Genomic DNA, 25,866 nt, shown 5'->3' on the forward strand with positions numbered 1-25,866 from the left:
AAACTTGACTAGAAAGATATTGGTAATGGGGAAGAGAGCTGAAACAAAAAGATATTAGTCTACTTTCAAATTTGGTCATCTGCAAAATTTGCTACAAAATTTCTCATATTTCTATTTTTAATCATCCACAAAAGAGTAGACAGAGACAGACAAAGACAAAGACAGAGATAGAGAGAGAGAGAGAGAGAGAGATAGGAGTGAAGGTGATAGGATTAATATATATATAGAAAATGTCAAATAATAATAATAGTAAAGAAAAGATAAATGTATTGTTGACAGGAGCAACGGGTTACATTGGATCAAATACACTTAGACCATTGATAGAGTCTGGTTTGTACAATGTATTTGTGTTGGTGAGGAAGTCGTCAAGAGTACCACCTATATTCAAGACACTGGCATCTCATCCATCGATGCAGATCATTACAAGTGAATTTGTGGATCTCAAGAATCAAGATCAAAAGGGTCGTATCAGCAACCTTCGTTATATTATCAAGAGCAACCGTATCAAGGTCATCATTCACTGCGCTGCATTGATGGAGTTTTACCCATCCGATAACAAAATTGTACACTTATCAAACGTAGTTGGAACAGAGAATCTTTTAAAAGCATCATTTACAAAAGATGATGATGAATCAAGTAGTGATGAAAGTGATAGTGATAGTGATAGTGAAAGTGATGAAGAAGAAGAAGAAGACAATCGATCGTCGTCATCATCAAGTTCACCATCATCTACATCATCATCTACATCATCATCTAGAAAATGTTTAATTGATAGATTCATATATATATCATCAACAGAGGCAATGGGAGGAGTTACACCAACTGGACAGTTGAGAGATGAAAAGAGTGAAACACATACAGACTATTACTATGGAGACACTAAAGTGGAGGCAGAGGCGTTGGTCAAAACCTACCAAACTCGATACCCAACTTTAGATTGTATTATACTCAGACCGACAGGTGTCTATGGCAAGGACGACGACTTTGTCATTTATGAATTGATGCAAGCAGTCTCTTATGGACTGTTGTTTTTCTTGCCATCACTTGCCAAAGGCGCCGTCATGTTTACTCACATTGACGATGTTGTCCAAGGCATCTTGCTGGCCATTAAGAGAAAGAAACTCGCCACCAATACAACCAGCACATACATTATCTGTCCCGACAAGGGTCTAGAGTACCGAGAAGTGTTGGTATTCCTCAACGAAAAACTAAATAGAATGAAACCAAGACTAGTCTTTCCAGCTGCCATTGTATTGCCAATCATAGATATTGCTGGTAGATTTATGTATTTATTCAAGAAAAAGAAATTCCTCTATAAAAAGGAAACTCTATCAAAGTATGTACAAAAACAAAAACAAAAACAGAAACAGGAAAATTAATCATATTATGGATAGTTTATTAATTTGATATTTATTTATTTATTTATTATTTTTATTCTTCTTGTAGAATGGCAGAAGATAGATTATTTAGTAATGAAAAGGCTAAAAAGGAATTAGGATTTAAACCAACCTATTCTTTTAAACAAGGTTTAAATGTTACGATTGAAGAATATTTGGAGAATGAAAGATTATCTTATTATCCAGTATCTCCATTATTTATCATCGTAGCATTATTTGCAATGTTTGTAAAATTTATATTATGGAAATAATAATCGATCAATGATCAATGATTATGATCCATCCAAAGAAAGAAAGAAAGAACCTTTATATATGTTTAAATAATAAATAAATAAATAAATAATTTTATTTGTTTGATTTCTAAAGAGCGCGCGTTGCTGCAATCCTATGATACTAAATAGAAAGTGAGTAGTAGTCTTCTATTACTTGATTTGACATCGTACCTATTTTGATACCAAATTTGTTTAAACACTTGGACTGCATGTGGACTCCTCTACAATGCCAATATTTTAGATAGATAATCCACAGGACACACTAGATGGATTCTCTTAGATATTGGCATTGTAGATTTGGCACTATTAAAACTAGGTATTCAATCGTGAAATTGGTCGGTAGTCTCTTAGTTAACAAAAAACTATAACCTAAAAGAATAATAATGATGTTGATGTTCTTTTATTAACAAACAGACCAATGATTTGATAAAGTGATCTCTACACGGCGTGGACGTTTCAAGGATTTGAATACTTCCAAGTCTGCAAAGAACATGATTCCTTTATACCAAGAGTTGCATATGTGGTAACTCCAAGAACCAATGATGTGGTGATAGACCACATACTAGTAACCTCTGTAGATATCTTAATCTAATGAATTTAACTTTAACATCTTCATTCTTCTTTTCTTCTTCTTTTGCTTTCACCTTTATACTCTTAATAGGTATGTAGTTGAAGAGCATTACTCGTCCTCTGTCAAAGTGACATTAATGTCGTTTGTATCTGAATGATGATTCCAAATCTCTAAATGCGACAAGTGGCTGAGATCGGAAACTTTAAAGTTGATTAATCTATCTATCCATCCATCTATCTATCTATCTTTAAAAAAGATTATTTATTTATTTTTTTAATTGTGCATCTAATTAATTTCTTTTTCTTAAATTTTTTTTATCTCACATAGACCAAAACAAAAAACCATCAAGATCATTTATTATTATTATTTTAATTATTATATGTGCGATAAAGATGACCACCATTCAACGATTAATCTCTCTGTTGTATACCAACAGCTAAATTTAAAATTCTACGATAGTCCAGAATGTATGTTTGTTACAACACACAAGTCAACAAGACAAGTTATATGTCTTGCACATAGGCTCTGTTATTCATTCATTCATTCATTCATTCATTCATTCATTCATTCATTCATTAAACTAATTATTGTTTCGTTTACATGTATAGCGACACTACCTTGTTGTCAAAGTTGGCATGATAATGATGACAATGATGTAGAAGATGTTGATGGGTATGATGGTGTTTGGATATGTTTGCATTGTTTGGATTCTACCCAGTGCAAAAAACATTCTTATAATCATTCTTGTCAAGAACAAACTGATGGTGATGGTACCCATCAACATCATCATTTGATGCTATTTTTTGATTACAAGACTGCATTTGACAAACAAATTAAAATATATTGTTTCAAGTGTGACCATCTATTAGATACCAATACTCTTATGTTGGTAGGGAATGATGATAAATCTTCTAATTCCACAAGCAATTATAATGTATGTTTAATCAATCAATCAATCAATTATTGTCTTTAAAGACAAGTAACTAACTCTACAACTATGTGTTTTTTTTTCAAGGTAAATGATATTTTAGATCAAATCAATGCATTTAAATTAATATTATATAATGACAAGAAATCTGAATGGTATAGGGAAAATGTACATTCAAATAATAATCAAAACAATGATTTGGAGAAAAAACAATTAAAAGAATCAAGTTTAAAAGGAATAGCAGATTATATTCAATCTGAGCAATGTAAGAATATTGTTGTATTGACAGGTGCAGGAATCAGTGTGGCTGCAGGTATACCTGATTTCAGGTCACCTAAAAGTGGATTGTACAACAATATCAAACAATTCAACTTGCCATACCCAGAAGCTATATTTGATATCGATTACTTTAAAGTATACCCTGAAAGATTCTATACCATCTCTAAAGACATTTTCCCAGATGCCGATAAATACAAACCGACCCAAGTACATCATTTCATTAAAAAGTTGTCAGACCATCATCTATTACGAAGAAACTACACACAAAATATAGATACGTTGGAAAGAGCTGCTGGTATTCCACTCAATCAATTAATCGAAGCTCATGGTGCATTCACCCATTCCTATTGTATGCAATGTAACAAACAATATTCAAATGATTATATTTTAAATATTTTGAATAGTAAATGTGAAAGTGAAAGTGAAAGTGTATCCTCTTCTTCTCCTTCTTTATCTCCTTTGACAAAACATCAAGTCCCAAGATGTAATGATAAAGATTGTAATGGATTAATTAAACCAAATGTAGTATTCTTTGGAGATGCGTTACCGATGGAATTCAACCATTGTCTTGTCAATGATTTTCCACATGAATCGAAACTCCAATGTGACCTTCTCATCGTTATTGGTACATCCCTAAAAGTACTGCCAATTGCGTCGATGATCAATCTATGTCATGGAAGAGTACCACGTCTACTCATCAACAACCAAGACGTCGGTGCCAATGACCATGGTGGTTTTGAATGGGACACCAACCCATTAATGGATGTTAAATGGATAGGTGATTGTCAACAAGGTGTAACTGAATTAATTCAATTATTAAATTGGTAATCAATCAAACAAACAAACCAAACAAACCAAACAAATAAAAGAAATTAAAAGAAATAATAATAATAAATGTAATAACAAAAAAAAAATGAACCAAAGATGCGATGAACTACAACTTTTGAATTTGTATTTTCCAAACATTGTATTTATTTATTTATTTATATTAGTATAGATAGATATATATATATTGTTGAGTACATTACGATAATGGTAAAAGAAGGAGAGAAAGCACCAACATTTAAATGTTTAGATGATAAGGGAAAAGAGAGAACATTACAAGAGTTTAAAGATAGGATACTAGTACTATTCTTTTATCCAAAGGATGAGACTGCCATCTGCACAAAGGAAGCGTGCACGTTCCGTGACCGTTATGAAGACTTTGTAAAGGAGGGTGCCGATGTCATAGGTGTGTCAGAGGACAACCAAGACTCACATCAACGATTCTCTTCAAAACATCGATTACCCTTTACACTGCTCACCGATCAAGACGGTCAGCTGGCAAAGAGCTACGGTGTCGAAAAGGAAGCATTCATCTTTAAAGGTAGAACTACCTTTATCATCGGTCCAGAAGGAAAGATAGCTTGTAAATACTCTTCTCAACTCAATTACAATGCTCACGTTGAAACTGCTTTAGAATGCATAAAAGATTTAAAAAAGGAATTATTAAATTTAAACAAATAAATATATAGAGTATATATAGTAATAATAGTTAGTTAGTGTATAGTAGTAGCAATAGTAGTCGTAGTAGATTCTATAGTAGACCTTACAACACAAAACAAACACACACACAACCAGTTATATATATAACTTAAGCCAAGTCAGTTTTCAGGAAACCGAGATTCATTTATAACCGGGAAAGGGTAAGATCACACGACACAACAACACAACACGCCAAAAAAGCCATCCATCTCTCAAGTCATCTGCACTTTCCGATTCATCACAAAAATGAATCAGGTGTGATTTGGGTATTAATCGCTAATTAATTTACACGACAAACATTACATTGTATACACATCTATTCATTTAATTTATTCATTCTTTTGTATTATTTATTTATTTATTTAATTTTAGATTAGATTTCATAGGTTATAGTTTCCTCCTTCCCAACATCTGTATATAAATATAAATATTATGGGAAATTCAACATTATCAAAAGAAGATTTACAATCAATTAGACAATCAACCAAATATAATAAAGGAGAGATTAAGAAAATATTCAAAGATTTTAAAACACATGATTCAGATGGCAATGGTACATTTGATAAAAAAGAGTTTATAACTTATTTTAAAGATAAATTCCCAACTTATACACAAAGTGATTTGGTTAAATTATTTCATACAATGGATAAAGATAATGTATGTCTAAATATTAAATAATAAATGTTTCAATAATTTATATTAATGATTTATTTTTATATAGAGTGGAACTATAAGTTTTAAAGAATTATCAGCAACCCTGTCAATTATATCAACTGGAAGCATCTATGATAAATTGGATTTATTATTTGATATTTTTGATGTAAACAAGGATAATCGATTAGAACGATCAGAGATTAAAGATATGTACGATTTAATGGCGTTCTCTGGTAGTCGATTTGGTCTGTCTTTTTCCGAGGCAAATGAAATGGGAATTAAAATAACAAATGAAATGGATGTAAACGGTGATGGAATCATAGAAAGAAGTGATTGGATTAGAATAGGTGCTGAAAATAGAGCTATATTAATATTATTGGGATTTCAATAAACTACATGTCAAAATTATTTAATATTATTTAATGCAATGAAAAATAATAATAATCAAAAGTGTATAGATTCAGTGTTTAGTTTAAAAATCAGATTTAGAGAGAGAGATAGATAGATGTTAAAGAATATAATTACATCTCATACAAGTAAATTAACAGTATTAAACTATTGTAAACGATTTAGTATTAATAGTTATACAACAACATCGACGACATCAACAACACTATCAACCAATGTAAATGATGATCCAATCTTTTATTTTAGACATCCTCGTTTAAATAAAGAGATATTTATTATTGGGACTAGTCATGTATCAAAGAGAAGTGCATATCAAGTAAAGAACTTTATCGCTGATACACAACCATCGACCGTTGTACTAGAACTATGTCAATCACGTTACGATAAACTCAAAGCAGAACAAAACGTCAAAAACATACAACCATACCAACAACAGCAACAACAATCGATGGGTACATTACTGCAACAGATACTAAAGATGTTGTCGTCGGGTCGAATGGACCCAGGTCAATTGTTTCAAATGGTGTTATCAAACTTTTACAATCAATTTAGGTTGATGGGAATCATACCCGGTTTGGAATTCAAGTTTGCCATCAATGAAGCTGATCGTATAGGTGCCAACATTGTACTAGGTGATTCACCAGTCAACCAAACAATGTCATATATGGCATCGGCACTACTAGAAGAATTATTACCTGTATTGACCAATGCTATACCAGGTTTCAATTTCAATTCAATGATGAATAATATGGGTGGAATGTTTGGAGGTAATAAATTACCACCAAATATGATGAATAACAACAATAGTAGTAGTAGTAAAGCAAGTATGGAAGATTTAAAGAAATTAAGTGAAATGTTAATGCCATTGGCAACAGTCCTATCCAAACCAACCATATCAGAAGAGGAATTGGAATATGAATTCAAAAAAGTAATGACTAATTCAAATCTACGTCAAACTCGTCATATCCTAAATACCTCTTTCCCCAAACTTTCAAATGCTCTATTTCATTCAAGAGAAGAAAGTATTACAAAGTATGCATAAATATATAAATATTAAATATTCATTTATAAATATTAATTTACATTTATTTATTACTTTTATTAGTTCAATATTAAATAGTAAAGGTGAAAGAGTATTGGCAGTAGTTGGAGCATTACACGTTGATGGTATTAAAAATTTATTAGAGAAATCAAAATAATAAATAATAATAAATAATATACATATTAATTAAATTAAAGTTAATTTTATTTAAATAAACTTTCTTTGATTGTAAAGATTTGATTTGATTTCAAATTTGTGAATGTTTGGATTTTGTTTAGAGCAGGCCACCAAATAGTTAGTTCCTGTATATATTTACAACCTCCGAGACCAAAATGGACACGGAAAGAGTTTTGTGCAGAGAAATGGACGCCATTGTCAATATCACGTTCCAATCGATTCGAACAGGCTTTGATTATGATACGACCACCAAATCCATGTGGATTATCTGATTTTCCAATGACATTGATTTGGATCCAATTACGATTGTACGGGAGTACGTTGTGGAATAGTTGGTTGGGACCAATGTCAAAAGGGGGTGATCCCTTACCATTGGTGATGAAAATGTCGAGACGACCATCCAAGTCATAGTCGGCAATCGATATACTCTCGGCACGTCCAAATGTACTGCCTGCAGCACCCATGCCATCACGTCTGATGCCAAATACCCCACGGTGATAGTTGTTGTCTGGGGAGGGTGGATTCTTGTCCATGTCAATGTTTTCATAGTGGTTGACGAAAAATACATTGGGAGCATTCGAGTAGGTGTAATAGGTGAGTAGGATAATATCTAGATCGAGGTCATTGTCAAAGTCACCAATACCAAGCGACCCGCACGATATACCACTCTCTCTAAATATCTCTACAATGTGCCAGTTTGTCAGTTGTTTAGATCCCTCTTGTTTGCCGAGATTGTAAAACACAGTGACAATACACTCACCATAATAGTTTCTTGAAAGTATAACATCTTGATATCCATTATTATCCAAATCACCAAATACAGTATCTGCAATCACTGAATAGAATCCAGTTTCAGGTGGTGGTGGTAACCATCCTGTTGATTGTAACTTTTTTGGTTTAACTTGTTCTTCTTCTTCACCCTCTTCATCATTTTCATCTTCGTTATTTGGTTGAGCATATATTTTTTGAGCGTATTCTGAAATGGCAGTTTGGTTGAGGTGAAAGAATCGAGTAGTGACATCTTTAAATGGTTTGGGATCGGATTCAGAGTCATCATCGGGCACGTGATACACTTTGAATGGAAATGAAAAGGATAGAATGAATAACTCTAATCGTCCATCATTGTCGATATCAATCATTCTTGCGTATAGTGTATTCGAGTCAATGTCAAATGCGTTGGTGACTGGTGCAAATGTTTTGGTGTTTCCGTTTTGACGGAATAGCATCGATCGTCCTTTACCATCACTTCTCTTTTGCGTCGCGATGAATGCGTCCAAGTGTCCATCCATATTATAGTCGAGCCATGATATAGTACGACCACGTCCAAATGGATAGTCGACACCTCTTGCCTCTGCTTCATCTGTCAGAATCTGTTTGTCGTTGCGGTAGAGGTTGTTTGGGATGGATGCCGTTCCGTACATGGCGCCGGTCGTCTCGAACAGGTCGAGTTGTCCGTCCTTGTCAAAGTCGGCCCACGCAGACCCGTGTTTGTCGAGGAACCGAAGTTGCTGCGCGCTTGGAAACACGTCTCTTGACATGTCTTTAAAGCTACCATCACCTTGATTAATGTATAGTGCCGGTGCCCAATAATGATTGTTGACATAGAGGTCGGGCAACCCATCATCGTTAAAGTCTCCCCACGCACTACCAAAACTTGGCGCCACATTCTTTTCATCCAAAAATACTTCCTCGAATATAATATATTCATAAGTATTGAATTTAAATATACTACCAATAAAACTACCCTTTGAGGTAGTAGCAGGTGTAGTATTATTACTATTATTACTATTACTAGCAATCATGTCTCTAGGAGAAGGGATTGAACCAAATTGAAAACGATCCATATAATTGAATTGAAACTTTGAACACATGAGTTTGATGGTTGGTTTCTTTTGTGGGAGTGCATCGAGTGGCGATGACTTGCATTGTGGAGGTGGGATGTCTGTTGTTCCTCTAATATTGTTTTCGTGTATTCTCTTTAATGTCTCGATGGGGATGGTGAGGGGTGCGCCGTTCCTCGACATGTCCTCGACAGCATGGTCGCCGTCTTGCAGAGTATTGTGGTCGATTGCGTCACACCCCCATTTCAACTCGTCGCCACCCATAGACACGAATCTATGGTCCAACGTCCGAGCATACAGTTGGTAATCTCTAACAGTGTCTTGTGCAATCTCCAGCTGCTGTCTCATAGACTCCACCTCTTTACTAGCCGACAACAAATCCCATTCCAACTTTAAAATAACCAAGAAGCTTATTGTTATAAGTAAAACAAATAATAATTTAATATTCATTATGTTGAAAAATAAATATTATTACTTCTCTCTCTCTCTCTCTCTATATCTCTATCTATATGTCTGAAAATAGAACAATGATATCTTGTCTCAGAGTATACACCAACGCTTTTGATTTTTTCGAAAGGTGGTTGAAAAATGAGAGTTTTCAATTTAATGTAATCTTCGTGTTGTGGTTGGTCTGGTGAGTTCATCATATTCACCGAGCTTTATTAGTTGTTTGAAAAGTAGATAGAAAAAGAGATAGAGAAAGTAGAGAAAGAGAGAGAGAGAGAGATGAAGTTCTATTTAGATGATTTATTAGTTTACTTTCCATATGCATTCATCTACCCAGAGCAATACAACTATATGTTGCATTTGAAACGATCTCTTGATAATGGTGTATGTGTGAATAATAATAATAATTGAATAATGTGATGATATGATTGATGTTAATATATTATGTATAGGGACCGTGTATGCTTGAAATGCCATCAGGTACAGGAAAGACAGTATCATTATTAGCATTGATTTCATCGTATCAAGTAAAGAATCCAAATGTAAAGTTGATCTATTGTTCAAGAACCGTACCTGAAATTGAACAAGCTGTAGAAGAAGCAAGAAAGGTACTTGCCTATAGAAATGCAGAGTTGGGAGACAAAGCACCAAAGACTCTTTGTATGGCAATGTCATCTCGTCGTAATCTTTGTGTACATCCACGTGTCAGCTCTGAACGTGAAGGAAAGACTGTCGACAGTCTATGTCGTGATTTGACTAGTCCTTGGATAAGAGATAATCCTCAAGCTGATAAATGTTCATTTAATGAAGTAGGTTTAAAAAGAGTAGACCTCTCTCTACTATACTACTCTATATAACAATCAGATTATTTACAGTTAACTACTTATTTTTCCTAGAATTTTGAATCAAATGGACAAGAAATATTATTAGAGGGAGTTTATAATATTGGAGATTTGAAAGAATTTGGTTTAAAGAATCAGATGTGTCCTTATTTCCTATCAAGACGTATTATCAATTTTGCAAACATTGTCATCTTTAGTTATCAGTATATGTTGGATCCTAAAATTGCTTCTTTAATCACTGCTTCTTTTGATAGTAATTCTATCGTTGTTTTTGATGAAGCTCATAATATTGGTATGAAAAAGCAAAAAGGAAAGAAAGAAAGATGATTGATTATTAATTTAAATTTTAATATTTTTTAGATAATGTTTGTATTAATTCTCTAAGTGTGAATATTGATAATAGAATACTTGAAGCTGGTTCAAGAAATATAACAAAAATAACAGGTCAAATTGATAAGTATGAATTCAAACATTCAATAATATATTTAGTATATTTAGATATTTCTAAACTAACTGTTATTTATTACTCTAAATTTAAAGAGTAAAAGCAATTGATGAAAAAAGATTAAAAGATGAATATTCAAGATTATTAGGTGGATTGGCAAGAACAGGAGCATCAAATAGAGATGAATTAATGACAGATCCAGTATTACCAGCCGATGTTATTAGAGAGGCTGTACCTGGTAATATTAGAAAGGCAGAACATTACCTATCACTGATGAGAAGATTTATGGATTATCTTGCCAATAGATTAAGATCACAAACTCTTATATCAGAGAGTCCAATGGCATTTTTACAGAGTCTCTATCACACCACTTCGATCAATGCCAAAACACTTAGATTTTGTTCACAACGTCTAAGTTCTCTACTACGTACTCTTCAGATATCAGATATCAACCAATTCTCTGGTATAGGAGTTATTGCCGATCTTGCAACTCTTATTGGTACATACAACAAGGGTTTCCTCATTATTATAGAACCTTTTGATCAAAGATCACCAAATCAATTTGATCCAGTATTTCAATTTTGGTAAGCTATTAGAAATAGAAAAGAAAAAAAAAATAGAAGAATCAAATGATGATTTAACTTTTTTTTTTTTTAATATTTATATTTATATTTATTAGTTGTTTAGATGCATCAATTGGTATGAAACCAATATTTGATAAATTTAAAAATGTTGTTATTACTTCTGGTACTCTTTCACCATTGGATATCTATACAAAAATATTAAATATTAGACCAACCACTGTTGAAAGATTACCAATGAGTCTTATTAGAGATTCAATTTGTCCATGTGTATGATAGATAGTTGGATAGTTTCAAAAAAGAAAAGAAAAATAATATATTAATTACTTTACTTCTTCTTTTACTTTTATTTTTAGATTTTAACAAGAGGTAGTGATCAAATTTCAGTTAGTACAAAATTTGATGTTAGAAGTGATACTACTGTAATTAGAAATTATGGATCATTGTTGGTCGAGATGTCATCGATTGTACCCGATGGTATTATTTGCTTTTTTACAAGTTATTCCTATATGGAACAGATTGTGTCGGTTTGGAATGAAATGGGTCTTCTCAACAAGGTACTCAGTAACAAGCTGATTTTTGTCGAAACATCTGATCCTGCCGAATCGGCACTGGCTCTACAAAACTATAAAAAGGCATGTGACAATGGAAGAGGTGCTGTCTTGTTGTCAGTGGCTCGTGGAAAGGTTTCAGAAGGTATCGATTTCGATCATCACTATGGTCGATGTGTCATTCTCTATGGTATTCCATACATCAACACTGAAAGTAGAGTATTACGTGCTAGATTAGAATTCTTGCGTGATCAATTCCAAATCAAAGAAAGTGAATTCCTTTCTTTTGATGCTATGAGAACTGCTTCTCAATGTGTTGGTAGAGTTATTAGAGGTAAAACTGACTATGGTATTATGATTTTTGCTGACAAGGTAAGGAAATAGAAAATTTAAAAGAAATATATAAAAACAAATATTAATATCGATTTATTTAATTTCAACAGAGATTTAATAGATTAGATAAAAGAAACAAATTACCACAATGGATAAATCAATCATGTAAACCAGAACATTTAAATCTTTCAACAGATATGGCAGTTGGATTGTGTCGAAAATTCCTTAGAGATATGGCTCAACCAATCCCAAGAAACCAACAACTTGGTAAAGTCTTGTGGAGTATTAAAGATGTTGAAAAACAAGAACCAAGTAAAAATCAATCATCATCAACTACAACTACTACAACTACTACAACTACAAATAATAATAATAATAATAATAATAATAATAATAATAATAATAATAATAATAATAATAATAATAATAATGGTAATACTGCACAAAATGGAAATCATTAAAATATATTTATGAAAGAATAGTTCATTCCAATTCTTTCTTTTCTTTTTGTTTTTTTTTAAAATTAATAAGTCTAAACTTTATATATACTATGGTTCAGTAACACCTTTCCATGATTCTTTAAATATACACAAAAGAGAAGAGATATTTTACCAAGTTTCACAGGTTTCTAAGGTTTGGAAATATCTGTCTCCCACACAAAATTTTTGATTGATTTCATGTCATGTCTTTATCAGATCTGATCGCCAACCATTTATAGTTATAAATGCAACCAAACACAGAATTCTTAGAGTTGATCATCAGGAGGGTGAATAGCTGTGCTAGTGGAGACACACACTACAATGATCAATTCAAGGTGTTATTAGAAAAGAATATGAATCAAGTGATTTCATGGTTAATCTATCTTGTTTCTCCAAGGAAAAGATTACCTACCACTGTAGTTATCATATCTACATTTGGATCGTATACCGACGATGACTGACCATTCTTCTTTCTCTCTCATTCAAATATAGGATTACATATCTAGAAACACAAATCTACTTCGAAAGGCAACACTTGACGCATTGTATCAAGTATTCAAGACAACTGTGACATTATCGATTTGGAAGGACACTATATCAGACCAAGTCAAACAAAAAATCAAGGAAGAGTTACTCGCAGATCTAAACAGGGACAACAAGAATGATCAAACATTTTTGAATGTTAGAATTGCTTCTAGTGTTGCAAAGTTAATCAAAGAAAATGGTATGTATATGTTGGAGCCTCCATAATAATATATCTCATTGATATATAATCTTCGTACTAATATTATTATTGTCCCAAAAAAAGGTGGAGAATGGAATGAATTGGATACATTTAAAAACGACTCGTCACTAGAGAATGATGCTGCCTATTTGTTGTCAGAGATATCAAAGTTTGGTGATCGTCGTGATGTTGATGAAATATCAAAGGTAAATGCCACAAGAAAGAAGCAGAGAAAGCCAGTTCGATCATGTGATGCAGTACTGGAATCTATGAAAATGGAATATAACCTTGGATCGGCCGATATGCAAGCAACAACAACATCATCATCGACAACGACAATACAAGGAAAGAAAAAAGATGAAACCATGCTTGTTAATCTATTGAAACTGGATGATTACTCTAGAAATCAAATTCCAAGTCATGATATCATACATTTGGTATTGTCTCTACTAGACTCCAAACCAATTCAAGATTTAAGTGATACCATTTTAGTGAATATACAATCTTTAATTACCCAATATAATAATTTGGTATGTTTATATGCGATCAATATTTATTTATTTAAATTCAAAAGATAATTAATTAATTCCTTTTTTTATTTTTTATTAATTTATTTATTATTATAGGATTGCACTAAATTGGTCACTCCTTTGGTTCAATTATTTAAACCTCCTCATTTTGAGACAAGTGGAAAATTATCACAAGGATATCAAACAGCTCTCAATATAATCAGACTCGCTTGCTCAAAGATTGATGAAAAGAATATTGTTTCAGATGCCATTTGTCAATTGTTTGAATTCACAATATTAGAAAACCAAAGTCACTTTAGTGTTATCGACATGAAAGATCTTGTCCAATATGCAGCTGGAGATTCATTATCAATCTACCTACCACATTTTACAAAGTATATTTACTCCATTTTGGATGATCCAAATAGACGTCTCAACGAAAAAGATCAAGATGACAAGGACAAAGAATATGACGGTTCTGAAGAGGAAGATGAAGAAGAAGATGAAGACGAGGAAATAGACGAAGACGAAGAATATGACGGTTCTGAAGAGGAAGAAGAAGATCAAGTTGAAAGAATAGACCCAAAAAATCAAAACTGCTTCTCGTTGTTGGATGCGATTATCAAAGTAGTGCCACCAAAGGCTATTTGTCCATACGCCAAAACTCTAGCCACCTCTATTTCCAAACATGAAAATATCTCATCGCTCTCTATTATTCCACAACTATTATCTGTGTTGTGTAACAAGGAAAGTGGGGAGGATGGAACATCAGTAGCATTGGAAATATTTGAAATGTTTGAACTTCAAATCTTTAAAAAGATTGAACAAATTCAAAACAATGGTGACGATGGTGTTGGTAATAGACAAGTTTCCCTCTTTATCAATTTATCAACGTCGCTTTGTAAACTCATCCGATCAATGGGTGCCAACAAGATGAATGACAGTCTAATTATGCGTAGTTATAGTGATGCATTTTATACTTTTGGTCATTTACAATTACTTCTCCACAACTATACCTATGGTGAAGTTGATGATGATGATAATGGTCAAAATGAAATCAAAAGAATTCAATTACTTGGTGTATCAAGTGGAATGGTCTGCACATTGATTGGAATATTGGAGGAAAATGAAAACCTGACTAAACTATCAAAGAGTATTGGAGAGTCACTATTCTCGGACATCCAAGATTGGGAAACCGAACAAGACGAGGGATACGAGACAAAACTATTATTTTATGCACCGTTACTTGTAGCATTAAAGAAATACACTAAAGGCATAGTCGTTGAAGAATTGGATGATAGTTGGATTGATATTAAATTCCTTGGTTTCATGTTGGGAGATGTCATCGAGATGTTTGAACAATTTGACCAGAAACTTTATTCAAAGTTGCACTCTTTCACTAAAATGATCATTCAATTCTGCCACAAATACATTTCATTTATTCCTTTGACCAATCGAAAACAAAAACATATCAACCAAGTAAACCAACAAATTGAAACCATCAAAACATTTATTAAATAAATAATAATAATAATAATAATGATAATAATAATAATAATGCAACCATTCTATATTTTTAATTTTTTTACTTTTTGATTTATTTTTATGATGATTAAGTAACACCTTGCCATGAAATGGAATGATAAGATAAAGAGTTTGTATTTGGATTAAAAGATGATAATAAAATAGTTTTTTTTACATTGATTGCCAATCTGGTCATAAATAATATATCGTTTGATTTAAATGATTCTTTAAAATCCTTTACAACCACAATGAAATCTGAATGGTGCAGTATGGGATCACCGGGATAAGCTAGAAAAGTGCCACCAAATTTTAATCCCATTGTTAGATGATATCCTCGTTCCCAAAGATCTCTAAATACAAGGTATTGATTCCAAAGCATTCCTGTTGGATCGTCCTCTTTGATCATTTTCTTGAATTCCTCTACTCCAACCAATCGATTGATTCTACCAGGTCTTTTAATCATACCTTCATCGCTTGCCTCTTGAATCGATGAATAAATGGTCACTGTTGTAGTACCCTCTAAATATTGTTGAAATTGTTTTTGTTTTTTTTCTTCTGTCATTATTGTTGGTTGATTTGTAATGATTGATGTTGATGACCCATTTGTTTCGTCAATAACATGTTCTTTTTTTTGTTTCTTTACTTTTCCTTGTTTTTGTTTGTTTACATTTTCTTTTTCTTTTTGATTCGTTTCTCCTTCATCCGTCGTTGTAATAGATTGATTTGTTTGTTGTTCTTCTTCTTCAATCTTTTTCTTTTTAAATTGTTCATCTTTTTGTCTTTTTGTTTCAATGATATCTTTGATTTGATTGTTGAGGTCTTGTTCTCTCTTGTCATTGAATTTTTGAAGATCACTTTGTGTTGGACATAGAATGAGTTCATCCTCTATCAATAGAAACCAACCTTTCTCCATTCCCAACAACACCTCTAAAGGATTCAATAAAAGAGGGATCGTACCAAATAAAATACGTGTATGAAACTTTGATTCTTGTGTACTTCCAATAATCTTTCCAACGATTCTATATTGTTCTCTTATCTCTTGTACATCTATAATCATTCAAAAGAAACAAACTTAATAAATTAGACCTTAACTAATTAATGTTCAGTTTACATACCTTTTGAATCCCAAACAAAGCAATTCAAATGATTACCATCTTGTTCATTTTGTTGTTTTTTAAATGGTTTATAAATCTTTATTAGATTCATTATATATATATATATATATAATATATATATACAATACACAATATATATATATATATATGCTTATCGATTCGGAGATTAATCTAAAGAAAATGAATTGGACTTTAAAAAAAAAAGAAAAAGAGGATCGATCTATTTTTGTATTTTTTTATGATTTCTGGTCTCATCCTTCTTAAATTCCGAGGCCAGTTAGATACTACCATTTTAAAGAATGAGTAGTACTATGAATGTTTATTAGATTGATTGAGATTTTAATGATGAAATGGTTGTTGTTATTATTATTATCTATAATAAAAAATGAAATGGCATTATTATTCTTTTTTTTTCTTTTTTTTATAATTATTATTTGTTTTGATTATTATTGGGAGGTGATAGTTGTTTCGATCGTTTGTAGTAGTATTAAATATGATGATGATGATACAATTAAATAATTATATAAATATGTTTGTTGCTTGGTGTTGGATTTAAACCCAAAGTGCAATGACAGATAAACAAGCCCAACCAAGGAATACCATTGCCAATTTAAGTCTTAACCAACCGGGTTGACAAAGACCAGATGGAATGAGTTCGATGAGTGAAATGTAAAAGAAAGATCCACAGGTGACACCGAGGATAATACCCTCGGCTAAATGACCACTGGAACCATTGTAGACAGAGGTGACAGCCATACCGATACCAATGCCAAGTGGAGTCATGGCAGCACAGAATGCTAGAGAAAGGGCAGTTTGAAGGGTTGAGAAATTGGCAAAATAGATTGGTACACCCAGTGCAAAGCCATCGAGCATTTTATGGGCGAGTACAGCAACCAAGAGACCGTAGAATCCGTCTTTGGAGGTTTCAGCACCTAAACCAAGACCGTCGAGAATAGAGTGGATGGATAGAGCAACCAAGAATAACCAAGCTTGACCAGTATTGGCAACATGTGATTTACCATTACCCTTTTCATGCAACTCGTCGTGTTTACCGCTATGTGCATGACCGTGACTGTGTTGTGGTGGGGCGAGTGCACCATCTGGGTTACCTGGGGTGGCACCATGACTGTCTTCTTCATCACTACTAGATTCTTGGCCAAATTCAAGGTCTGGTGCATGTGTGTTGGTGTGGTGGTGTTGGTTGTCAGCATGACTTGAGAGGTTCATATGGTTATGTCCCTTTTCACCTTGGAACCCACCTTCGATGATGAGTTTATCGATAGCTACAAGGACTAGTAAAGTAAAGATGGCAATGGTGGCAGCAAATGGAAATTCTCTGTATTTGTTTTCGGGGGCAACTTGATCAAAATAACTGGTAAAGGATTCCTCGGCACCTGGCAAGATATGGTTGAAACCACCAGCCAAAATAACACCACCTGCAAAACAAGTACCAATCGACAAGAGGGTGATGAAACCCTTTACCTTGGCTCTACCAAGAATGAATGGAATATAAGATGACAAGAGTGTAAGGAAGAATATACCAACAATCAAACCAATCTTGGCATTTAATAATTCACTTTTCTCATCATCGTTATTGGTTGATGTAGAGGTAGTACTACCGTCAGTAGACCCTAACAACAATTCCATTGCATTGAAATCTGAATTCGAATCTGTTCTAATTCTAATATCCATTCTAATTAGATAATAAATATTATATATTATATATTATATATTATATATATATGTGTGTTTGTGAGTGTGAATGTAGTCTTTTTAAGAGTTATAAAAATCTAGATTCTTGATCGATAATGACAACGAAAAAAAACAATGCAATGATGATTTTAATTATGCAACGTTGTAAACAGTAATAGTGTTAGTGTTTTGTTTAAAAATGAGATAGATAGATAGATATTATAATAATAAATAAATTTTGTGAATGTATGTGGGTAGTGGTTAGGGGTGTTGGTGAACAATGGGGGAAGTAGATTTTTTGAACAAACAAACAAAACAAAGACAGAATTTGAAGGAAAGATAATCAACCTAGTGGAAATAAATATACTATATCAGAGAGATGAGTGAGTGGAAATAATAATCAAAAAAAATAATAAGAGAGAAATGAAAGTAAGTAAAGTAAAGGGTACCGGTTAGAAAAAATTGGAATTTTAAAAATAGTATTATTTTTTGTTTTTGTACTGGTCTGGTTTGTTTGGTCATTCAACATACATTTTTTGTTAATTGGAAAGTACTGGTACTATGATTATGTATAAATCTATGATAGATGATAATTGATAGATAGATATAAATATTTAAATATTATTTATTTGTTTGGAACTTGATATAGTTTTAAATCAAAGGGACTGTGCTCTACCAGTTAGTTAGAGTGTGCCACTCACCCTCCACCACTGAGCGACACTCCGTTCCACTTCGGTACAAAATATTTTTTTTTATTTTTTTTCTTTTTTTTTCAGTAGTTCGTTTTTCATATTTCATACTCGGCTTGTACCATCCATCGTATTGCCCCTCTGTCTATCGGAATTGCCTCTTGGTTGGTGAAGATCCACCATCAATAATATTTGATCTTCATTGATGATTGATTTATACCCCTTTACGATTCTTATACCTTTACCTTTCAACTTCATTTTAATTTCATTTATCAATAATCTAATATATTTCAGACAATGACGATGTTCACCCCGGCACAGACATTCTCAATGGTACATCTAGAGAGATTAATAGTACTATTTTAAATGTGTAAGGTAGATGGTACACCTATCCAAACTTTCTTTTTGGCGATTTGATTTGATAAATTCAATATTTAATGGCAATATATATATTATGATTTGCCATTGTTACGTTACACTTTGCCACTATCACAAAATGATTCCTATTGATAGTCATCAATAAATAAATAGTAAATAATAATTCAAAAATAATTTAGATTTAAAAAAAAAGGTGTAATATCGAATGAATAAACTTTATTATTCATTTTTGTTGTTTTATATTATTAATATTGATACATTATACATTCATTTTATGTATATAAAGTAGGAATAGAGATATATATATATATTGGTATATTTACATTTATAATTATTATCTATAATATAAATTGTTTGTGTGTTGTTGTTGTTGTTGTTGATCGCCTATTATTATTAAATATTAATATTATTATTATTATTTATATTGTTTGTTTGTTTTGATTTAAACCCAAAGTGCAATGATTGCTAATAAAGCCCAACCAAGGAATACCATTGCCAATTTAAGTCTTAACCAACCGGGTTGACAAAGACCAGATGGAATGAGTTCGATGAGTGAAATGTAGATAAACGATCCACAAGTGACAGAGAGAATGATACCTTCGGCCAAATGACCACCGGCACCTTCATAGACAGAGGTGACAGCCATACCGATACCAATACCAAGTGGAGTCATGGCAGCACAGAAAACGAGGGCCATGGCAGTTTGGAGCACGGAAAACTTGGCAAAATACATTGGTACACCAAGAGCAAAGCCGTCGAGTAATTTGTGGGCGAGTACAGCAACCAAGAGACCGTAGAAACCGTCTTTGGAGGTTTCTGCACCCAAACCAAGACCGTCGAGAATAGAGTGAATGGATAGAGCAACCAAGAATAACCAAGCTTGTCCAACGTTGGCTTGATGGGTTTTACCATTACCGTCGTCGTGTAACTCGTCGTGTTTACCGCTATGTCCGTGACCGTGACTGTGACCGTGATCGGCGTCACCTCCATCTGGATTGCCTGGTGTTTCAACTTCGGCCATTTCAACGTCTGGAGTGTGGTTGCTAGTGTGTTTGTGTTGGGTGTCGGCATGACTAGAGAGGTTCATGTGATTGTGACCCTTTTCACCTTGGAATCCACCTTCGATAAACAACTTGTCAATGGCAATGAGAACGAGCAGAGTAAAGATGGCAATGGTCATGGAGAATGGGAAATGGAGGTATTCGTTTTGTCCCTCTGGATCAATATCGGCAAAGTACTCGGCAAAGGCTTCCTCGGCGTGGTGCGGTATATGACTGAACCCACCCGCCAGAATAACACCACCTGCAAAACAGGTAAACACCGCCAAGATGGTCAATAGATTCTTTACCTTGGCCCTGCCCATAATAAATGGAATATATGATGATCCAAGTGTAAGGAAGAATATACCAACAATTAAACCAACCTTGGCATTCAATAATTCACTTTTGTGGTCTTCTCCACTTCCGTGATCATGATCGTGATCGTGATTATGTGACATAATGTTATATTTTAAAAATTATATTATTATATGTGTAGAAATAAATATTTATAAATAATATATTATTATTATATTATATTATAAGTAAGTGTGTGGTATGATAGTATGAATGTTGTTATATATAATCGGATAAATATGGTAGTGATTGATGGATATGGTAAAAAAAAAAAAAAAAGGTGAAAAAATCAACAAAAAAATTCTTTGATTCTTTGCAGGTTTGTTGTTTTTTTAAAAGTGTAGTAGCAATCGTTCGGTGTGTTGGGATTGTGTGTGATGAAAGTGTGTGGGTGGGATTGTGCAAACGTTAAAAAAGAAGAATAATACTAAAGCGGACAAATCGATTAATTGATTGATCTATGTGTATGTGTATGTTGTTTAAACGATTAAACGATTGTCGTACAAATAAAGTTTGAAGATGGAGTGTGGTGAAATTATTTGTAGATAAAAAGAGGTAGAAGTTAAGTTATAAGTTCATATATTATATATTTATAATTTTATATCTATGTTGGTGGAGAGAGCAGCAAAGGGTAGGAGGAGTGATGGAAGACACCGCTGCTCCCCTTCGTTCATCACTCCGCAACACTTCGTTTAAGAAAGAACGTGTGATCACACCCACTTTATCCTTTAGAACAAAGTCACATGTGCGACAATTTTTTTTGATCATAGGGCGATTGCATTGATCGAGGGGGTCAGAATTCAACAAGGTTGCTTTTTAAAAAAAATCGGGTTCCAAAGTTGTGATGTCATCTCGCACCCTAAAGACTCGTAAACCCTTATGTTTAGTTATTATTTCGAGAAAACAACGCATGCCGAGTAGATATGAAGATATCTTGGTTTCGCCACATCATCCATCTTGGTGTTCCATAGCTCGAATTACCAAACTCTGTCAACTTTTACATCCCAATGTTTCACAACTTCTCTTTTAGATGAGGATTCGAATCCGATTGTCGGTTTAATGGCCCGCCTTTTGTCAGATGACTGAGACAAGATACTTGGATAAAATTTTAAGTTCATTCGGTCTACCGATAGATATCATTTAATATTATTGTTATTAATACTACTACTGCTACTACTAATATTATTTATTATAATAATCTTATTATTATTATTATTATATTTGTTTTGATCTATATAAACTTTAAGAAAAAAGATCAAATTGATTGGTTTTGTTGGTCCAAACTCGATTGTTTAAAAAAGTTGATCACTCAATTTCTTTAATACTTGTTTGGGTTGTTGTTGTTGTTGTTTTCTTTCTTTTGGTGATAGATCTATCTATTGTTGTTTGTTTTCCCCCCACTGCTTGTTTTACTTTAAAGGTCCGTATAAGATGAAATATTTTGTTTTGTTTGTTGATTGTTGTTGATGTTGTCCACGTCTTGTCCCGTTTGGTTGGTTTGGTGGTTATAGTGATTGTTGATTAAAGTTTATACATTTGATTCCATTTTTTTTTCTTCTTCATTATTACTATTATTATTATTATAATTATTAATCCCATTGAATTGGAAAAGATGTGACAACTGGTTTCTCTGCCAATATATTTCTAGACATTTTTGATAGGTCAGGTGTTTCAGGTGGATTCTTAAGAAAATGAAACAAACAAATAATTAATAACCAAACAAATAAAAAAAGTATTATATATGCTTACATCTCTCATTTCTTGATCTTCATATTCATTACTAACATAATAACCAACTCTAATGAAATCTTCTCCTTTGTATGCGCATACAAGGAATACCACGGTGACACCCAACAAATCATCCTTTGGAATGCGAGTGTGATCAGGTGGGTCCACTTCAAATACGAATTGGTTGTTGCCAACAGTAACAGGACCCAATAAAATACTATCCAATTGTTGATCATTCTTTTCACTGTCGGCAGATCCAACATAAACTACCTTCCATTCCAAATCTAAAAGGATGATGAGGAGCAAGCACATTAGATTTGATTTGATTTTGATTTGATTTGATTAGTAAACAGAGCAAAGTAGAGCAGATTCTCTTATCTCTTATACACAACATACCATCTTTAATAGGACTAACACACTCAAATGATATATCAAATATGAGCGGTGAAAGAAAGGTTGAGGGATTATTATGAATTAAAACTTGAGTTAATCTGATGTGACTCATTTTCTCTCTTGTTTGTTTATGAATCTGTTATGAATGATTATATATCTATAGACTACTACTACTACTACTACTACTAATCGCTAATTGTAAATAAATAATAATAAGATAAGAGGGGTCTAGACGTATGATAACTAAAATGAAACTTGGGTGTCTTGTTTTTTTGGCGCCATCCATTCGAATTCACGAACCTCCAAATTAATTCTTGTAATATTTAAAATTGAGGGTTGGTTTGGCTATCAGATAACATGATTGATGAAACATAATTATTAAATAAGTTGTTGTTTCAAAAGACTACTCACTGTGTGTTTGTTGTCATGATTAGATTTTCAATTAATTATAATTATATCTATAATTATATATATTTATATAATTATCTATTATCATTTTTATTATCATCAGAAAATAAAGTTCCAAAAATTTATATATCACGTGGGAAATAAGTCCTACCAAAACTTATTTACTTTGAATCTTGACAAGAGAAGACCATTGAAGAGGTTGGAAATGCACCAAAAATCACTTGAAAAAAAACGTCGATTTGTCCCTTTTTGCTTACTTACATCTCTCGCACTCTCGCAAAACTTATATTGTTTCATTATATTATTTATCATTATTTATTTATTTTATCTATCTTTCTTATCTTTTTTAAACAAACATACATATATTTATATTACATACACGCAACAACAGATTAACGACGAGAGAGAGAGAGATGAAGATTAGATTTGAAAACATAAACTTTAAGGCAGCATTGTTCCTTGTTGGTATGTTGGTTATTGTAATGGACAATAACAACAATAACAAGGTATCAGCTCAAAGCCCAACTAGAAATCCACACAACCCTGCGTGCACAGGTTTTACACTTGCTGAATGTAAATCAGCTGGTTCATGTTGTTTGTGGTGCGATTCTGTGGACCCAACCTCCCCACCAGTCGACCCAACCAAACCAACTGGTTATTGCTATGATTACACAGAGATGTTTGTCGGTGGTGTTTGCTCCAACAGCACTGCCAACACTGAATGCAAGACTATAAGATCAGAGAATATCTACTCTGCTTGCACATGTCAAATTCATCCAGAATCAAGTAACGATTCTTCTCTTTTAAATCCATCCTTTTTTACTGCTTTTATTCTTTCTATTTTCTCTTTCTTGTAAGTTACAAGTTAATATATATCAATCAACAAACAATTACTAATCATGACAAACCGATCCAATTTAGATTCATTTCATCAAAAAAGTAAACATGATAGATAGATAAGAGTACATTTATTTTACTGTAATAACAACAACAAACAACAAACAACATCAAACAACACATTTTTGCGCAAACCAATATGGCATTATTTGGAATCAATAAACCAAAACCATAACCTATAGTTTTTAAAAAGGATTGGAATAGAATAGAATACAGCAATATCCTATTACTATTCAGGATCGTGGATTATTTATTTACAAAAAAAAAGGTATCATGATGGCATGGATGATATTTGGAAAGGATGGTCCCATCCTTGAAGATACTACAGACCAAAACAGAAAAGTGGAGATTATCCGTGTATATACATTCCCTTTTCTATAATGGTATTATTACTTGACTGCCATCCAACCATCCATCTTTACCAATCATATGATTTGAACTCCAAATATATGTATATATATTGGACAATAATAGTTGTTATTTTGGTGGTGATCTAATATTATTATTATTATCAACATGTACACTATTGCTTGATCCAACACCAATATTATTATTATTATTATTATCTTTTTCCAAATCTTGAATCAAAACAAAGAATTTCTTCATAAATGTACTGTATTCATCCAAAGTGAATTCATCCTCACTGAATCTTGCCCTTTCATAAGTGTCTATATAGATACGAGCAAGTGATCGATTCAAATGCGAACAACGATCAGTCAACATATTTACATAGTCTCGAATACACATTTTAGACTCTCTCACCAGAGAAGGGTCATAATGTATGGCAGCTCTTTCGAGGATAATCCAAGACTTTGCAATCGATGTTTTAAAATGTACTTTAGCATACTCTGACGTTGGTGCACCCCAACCCAAATGTCCAATTGGATGATCACCTATTTGTGGTTTAATTTGACTTGCAGTTTGCTTTGATTTAACCAATTCATTCAATATAGTTGTTCTTTGTTTCTACAGAGATTATTACAATATTGTTGTTGGTTAATTAATCAGATGATTGTGATCACGATTGATTGTTGTAATACATACATGTGATAAATCACCTGGTCTTAAAAATGGCATAATCTTTCTTGGTATTCTATCAATCATGTTTGCTTTTAATCTTGTTCTTAGTTGTATCATTGAAACTGTTATAAATAACTACAGAATCAATTATGAGAGTTGGGTTAGTCGACTTGCATTATGAGTTGTATCTATCTTGTTTGTTTTCATACCATCCCAGCAACTATAAATATGATAATAAGGTAATGTTTGAATGTCATAGAGTTGAAATCATCTGCATTAACAACTCCATCGTCTACTCTTTGACCGTTGGCAATACCAACGTTTACTATCGATTGAATCACTACCCATATAAATAAACTACTACTCTTTTTCAATCTTTCAAATGATTGATATAATGGTGATACATTTGTCTTCATTGCTACTACTATTAATTAATGGTACATATACATGAGATATTTGAATACTTTGTATTATATCTCTCTTTGTTGATTAAATTAATCTTTTTAGTCTAAATCGAAAATGAAAGGGAGTTCGCAGCAGCTCTGCTGACAAACAAGCACCCAACTTTCATTTTAAAATTAGTTTTAGAACAGTCATTTTTTATTAACATATAGATATATATGA

At 32.7% G+C, this 25,866-nt stretch overlaps 14 protein-coding genes across 14 annotated transcripts; 8 read left to right on the forward strand and 6 right to left on the reverse strand.

Annotated features, from left to right (window-relative positions):
• Positions 1–230: 230 nt before the first annotated feature.
• On the forward strand, positions 231–1,648 carry DFA_07193 (uncharacterized protein; the record flags this gene model as incomplete). Its single annotated transcript, XM_004367002.1, has 2 exons — positions 231–1,336; positions 1,447–1,648. The coding sequence occupies 2 exons, from the start codon at positions 231–233 to the stop codon at positions 1,646–1,648; spliced, it is 1,308 nt and encodes a 435-aa protein (XP_004367059.1).
• A 612-nt stretch (positions 1,649–2,260) lies between these two features.
• sir2C (NAD(+)-dependent deacetylase) lies at positions 2,261–4,275 on the forward strand (the record flags this gene model as incomplete). Its single annotated transcript, XM_004367003.1, has 4 exons — positions 2,261–2,330; positions 2,633–2,707; positions 2,849–3,174; positions 3,256–4,275. The coding sequence occupies 4 exons, from the start codon at positions 2,261–2,263 to the stop codon at positions 4,273–4,275; spliced, it is 1,491 nt and encodes a 496-aa protein (XP_004367060.1).
• An 85-nt stretch (positions 4,276–4,360) lies between these two features.
• DFA_07195 (AhpC/TSA family protein) lies at positions 4,361–5,348 on the forward strand (the record flags this gene model as incomplete). Its single annotated transcript, XM_004367004.1, has 3 exons — positions 4,361–4,398; positions 4,440–4,909; positions 5,344–5,348. The coding sequence occupies 3 exons, from the start codon at positions 4,361–4,363 to the stop codon at positions 5,346–5,348; spliced, it is 513 nt and encodes a 170-aa protein (XP_004367061.1).
• Positions 5,349–5,403: 55 nt separating this feature from the next.
• DFA_07196 (calcium-binding protein) lies at positions 5,404–6,016 on the forward strand (the record flags this gene model as incomplete). Its single annotated transcript, XM_004367005.1, has 2 exons — positions 5,404–5,628; positions 5,693–6,016. The coding sequence occupies 2 exons, from the start codon at positions 5,404–5,406 to the stop codon at positions 6,014–6,016; spliced, it is 549 nt and encodes a 182-aa protein (XP_004367062.1).
• Positions 6,017–6,130: 114 nt separating this feature from the next.
• On the forward strand, positions 6,131–7,075 carry DFA_07197 (uncharacterized protein; the record flags this gene model as incomplete). The annotated part of the gene is made up of 1 exon (XM_004367006.1): positions 6,131–7,075. One exon carries the CDS (start codon positions 6,131–6,133, stop codon positions 7,073–7,075), a length of 945 nt encoding a protein of 314 aa, XP_004367063.1.
• A 203-nt stretch (positions 7,076–7,278) lies between these two features.
• DFA_07198 (uncharacterized protein) lies at positions 7,279–9,737 on the reverse strand (the record flags this gene model as incomplete). The annotated part of the gene is made up of 2 exons (XM_004367007.1): positions 7,279–9,483; positions 9,645–9,737. 2 exons carry the CDS (start codon positions 9,735–9,737, stop codon positions 7,279–7,281), a joined length of 2,298 nt encoding a protein of 765 aa, XP_004367064.1.
• An 82-nt stretch (positions 9,738–9,819) lies between these two features.
• Positions 9,820–12,753, forward strand: repD (transcription factor IIH component; the record flags this gene model as incomplete). Its single annotated transcript, XM_004367008.1, has 8 exons — positions 9,820–9,924; positions 9,993–10,349; positions 10,437–10,674; positions 10,743–10,839; positions 10,923–11,411; positions 11,507–11,678; positions 11,765–12,331; positions 12,403–12,753. The coding sequence occupies 8 exons, from the start codon at positions 9,820–9,822 to the stop codon at positions 12,751–12,753; spliced, it is 2,376 nt and encodes a 791-aa protein (XP_004367065.1).
• A 371-nt stretch (positions 12,754–13,124) lies between these two features.
• On the forward strand, positions 13,125–15,525 carry DFA_07200 (uncharacterized protein; the record flags this gene model as incomplete). Its single annotated transcript, XM_004367009.1, has 4 exons — positions 13,125–13,187; positions 13,264–13,495; positions 13,580–14,025; positions 14,122–15,525. 4 exons carry the CDS (start codon positions 13,125–13,127, stop codon positions 15,523–15,525), a joined length of 2,145 nt encoding a protein of 714 aa, XP_004367066.1.
• Positions 15,526–15,616: 91 nt separating this feature from the next.
• DFA_07201 (uncharacterized protein) lies at positions 15,617–16,734 on the reverse strand (the record flags this gene model as incomplete). Its single annotated transcript, XM_004367010.1, has 2 exons — positions 15,617–16,575; positions 16,644–16,734. 2 exons carry the CDS (start codon positions 16,732–16,734, stop codon positions 15,617–15,619), a joined length of 1,050 nt encoding a protein of 349 aa, XP_004367067.1.
• A 461-nt stretch (positions 16,735–17,195) lies between these two features.
• Positions 17,196–19,282, reverse strand: zntC (zinc/iron permease; the record flags this gene model as incomplete). The annotated part of the gene is made up of 2 exons (XM_004367011.1): positions 17,196–18,336; positions 19,245–19,282. 2 exons carry the CDS (start codon positions 19,280–19,282, stop codon positions 17,196–17,198), a joined length of 1,179 nt encoding a protein of 392 aa, XP_004367068.1.
• A 562-nt stretch (positions 19,283–19,844) lies between these two features.
• DFA_07203 (zinc/iron permease) lies at positions 19,845–20,900 on the reverse strand (the record flags this gene model as incomplete). The annotated part of the gene is made up of 1 exon (XM_004367012.1): positions 19,845–20,900. One exon carries the CDS (start codon positions 20,898–20,900, stop codon positions 19,845–19,847), a length of 1,056 nt encoding a protein of 351 aa, XP_004367069.1.
• A 1,485-nt stretch (positions 20,901–22,385) lies between these two features.
• Positions 22,386–23,029, reverse strand: asf1 (anti-silencing protein 1; the record flags this gene model as incomplete). Its single annotated transcript, XM_004367013.1, has 3 exons — positions 22,386–22,478; positions 22,546–22,808; positions 22,921–23,029. 3 exons carry the CDS (start codon positions 23,027–23,029, stop codon positions 22,386–22,388), a joined length of 465 nt encoding a protein of 154 aa, XP_004367070.1.
• Positions 23,030–23,738: 709 nt separating this feature from the next.
• Positions 23,739–24,539, forward strand: DFA_07205 (uncharacterized protein; the record flags this gene model as incomplete). Its single annotated transcript, XM_004367014.1, has 2 exons — positions 23,739–24,178; positions 24,491–24,539. 2 exons carry the CDS (start codon positions 23,739–23,741, stop codon positions 24,537–24,539), a joined length of 489 nt encoding a protein of 162 aa, XP_004367071.1.
• Positions 24,540–24,699: 160 nt separating this feature from the next.
• DFA_07206 (uncharacterized protein) lies at positions 24,700–25,839 on the reverse strand (the record flags this gene model as incomplete). The annotated part of the gene is made up of 5 exons (XM_004367015.1): positions 24,700–25,188; positions 25,267–25,377; positions 25,452–25,663; positions 25,690–25,750; positions 25,834–25,839. 5 exons carry the CDS (start codon positions 25,837–25,839, stop codon positions 24,700–24,702), a joined length of 879 nt encoding a protein of 292 aa, XP_004367072.1.
• Between the last annotated feature and the right edge of the window lie 27 nt (positions 25,840–25,866).

The sequence above is a fragment of the Cavenderia fasciculata genome, assembly GCF_000203815.1.
Source record: "Cavenderia fasciculata unplaced genomic scaffold Scf_ET2XIPL01CNAVH-3, whole genome shotgun sequence".
Classification (NCBI taxonomy): Eukaryota; Evosea; class Eumycetozoa; order Acytosteliales; family Cavenderiaceae; genus Cavenderia; species Cavenderia fasciculata.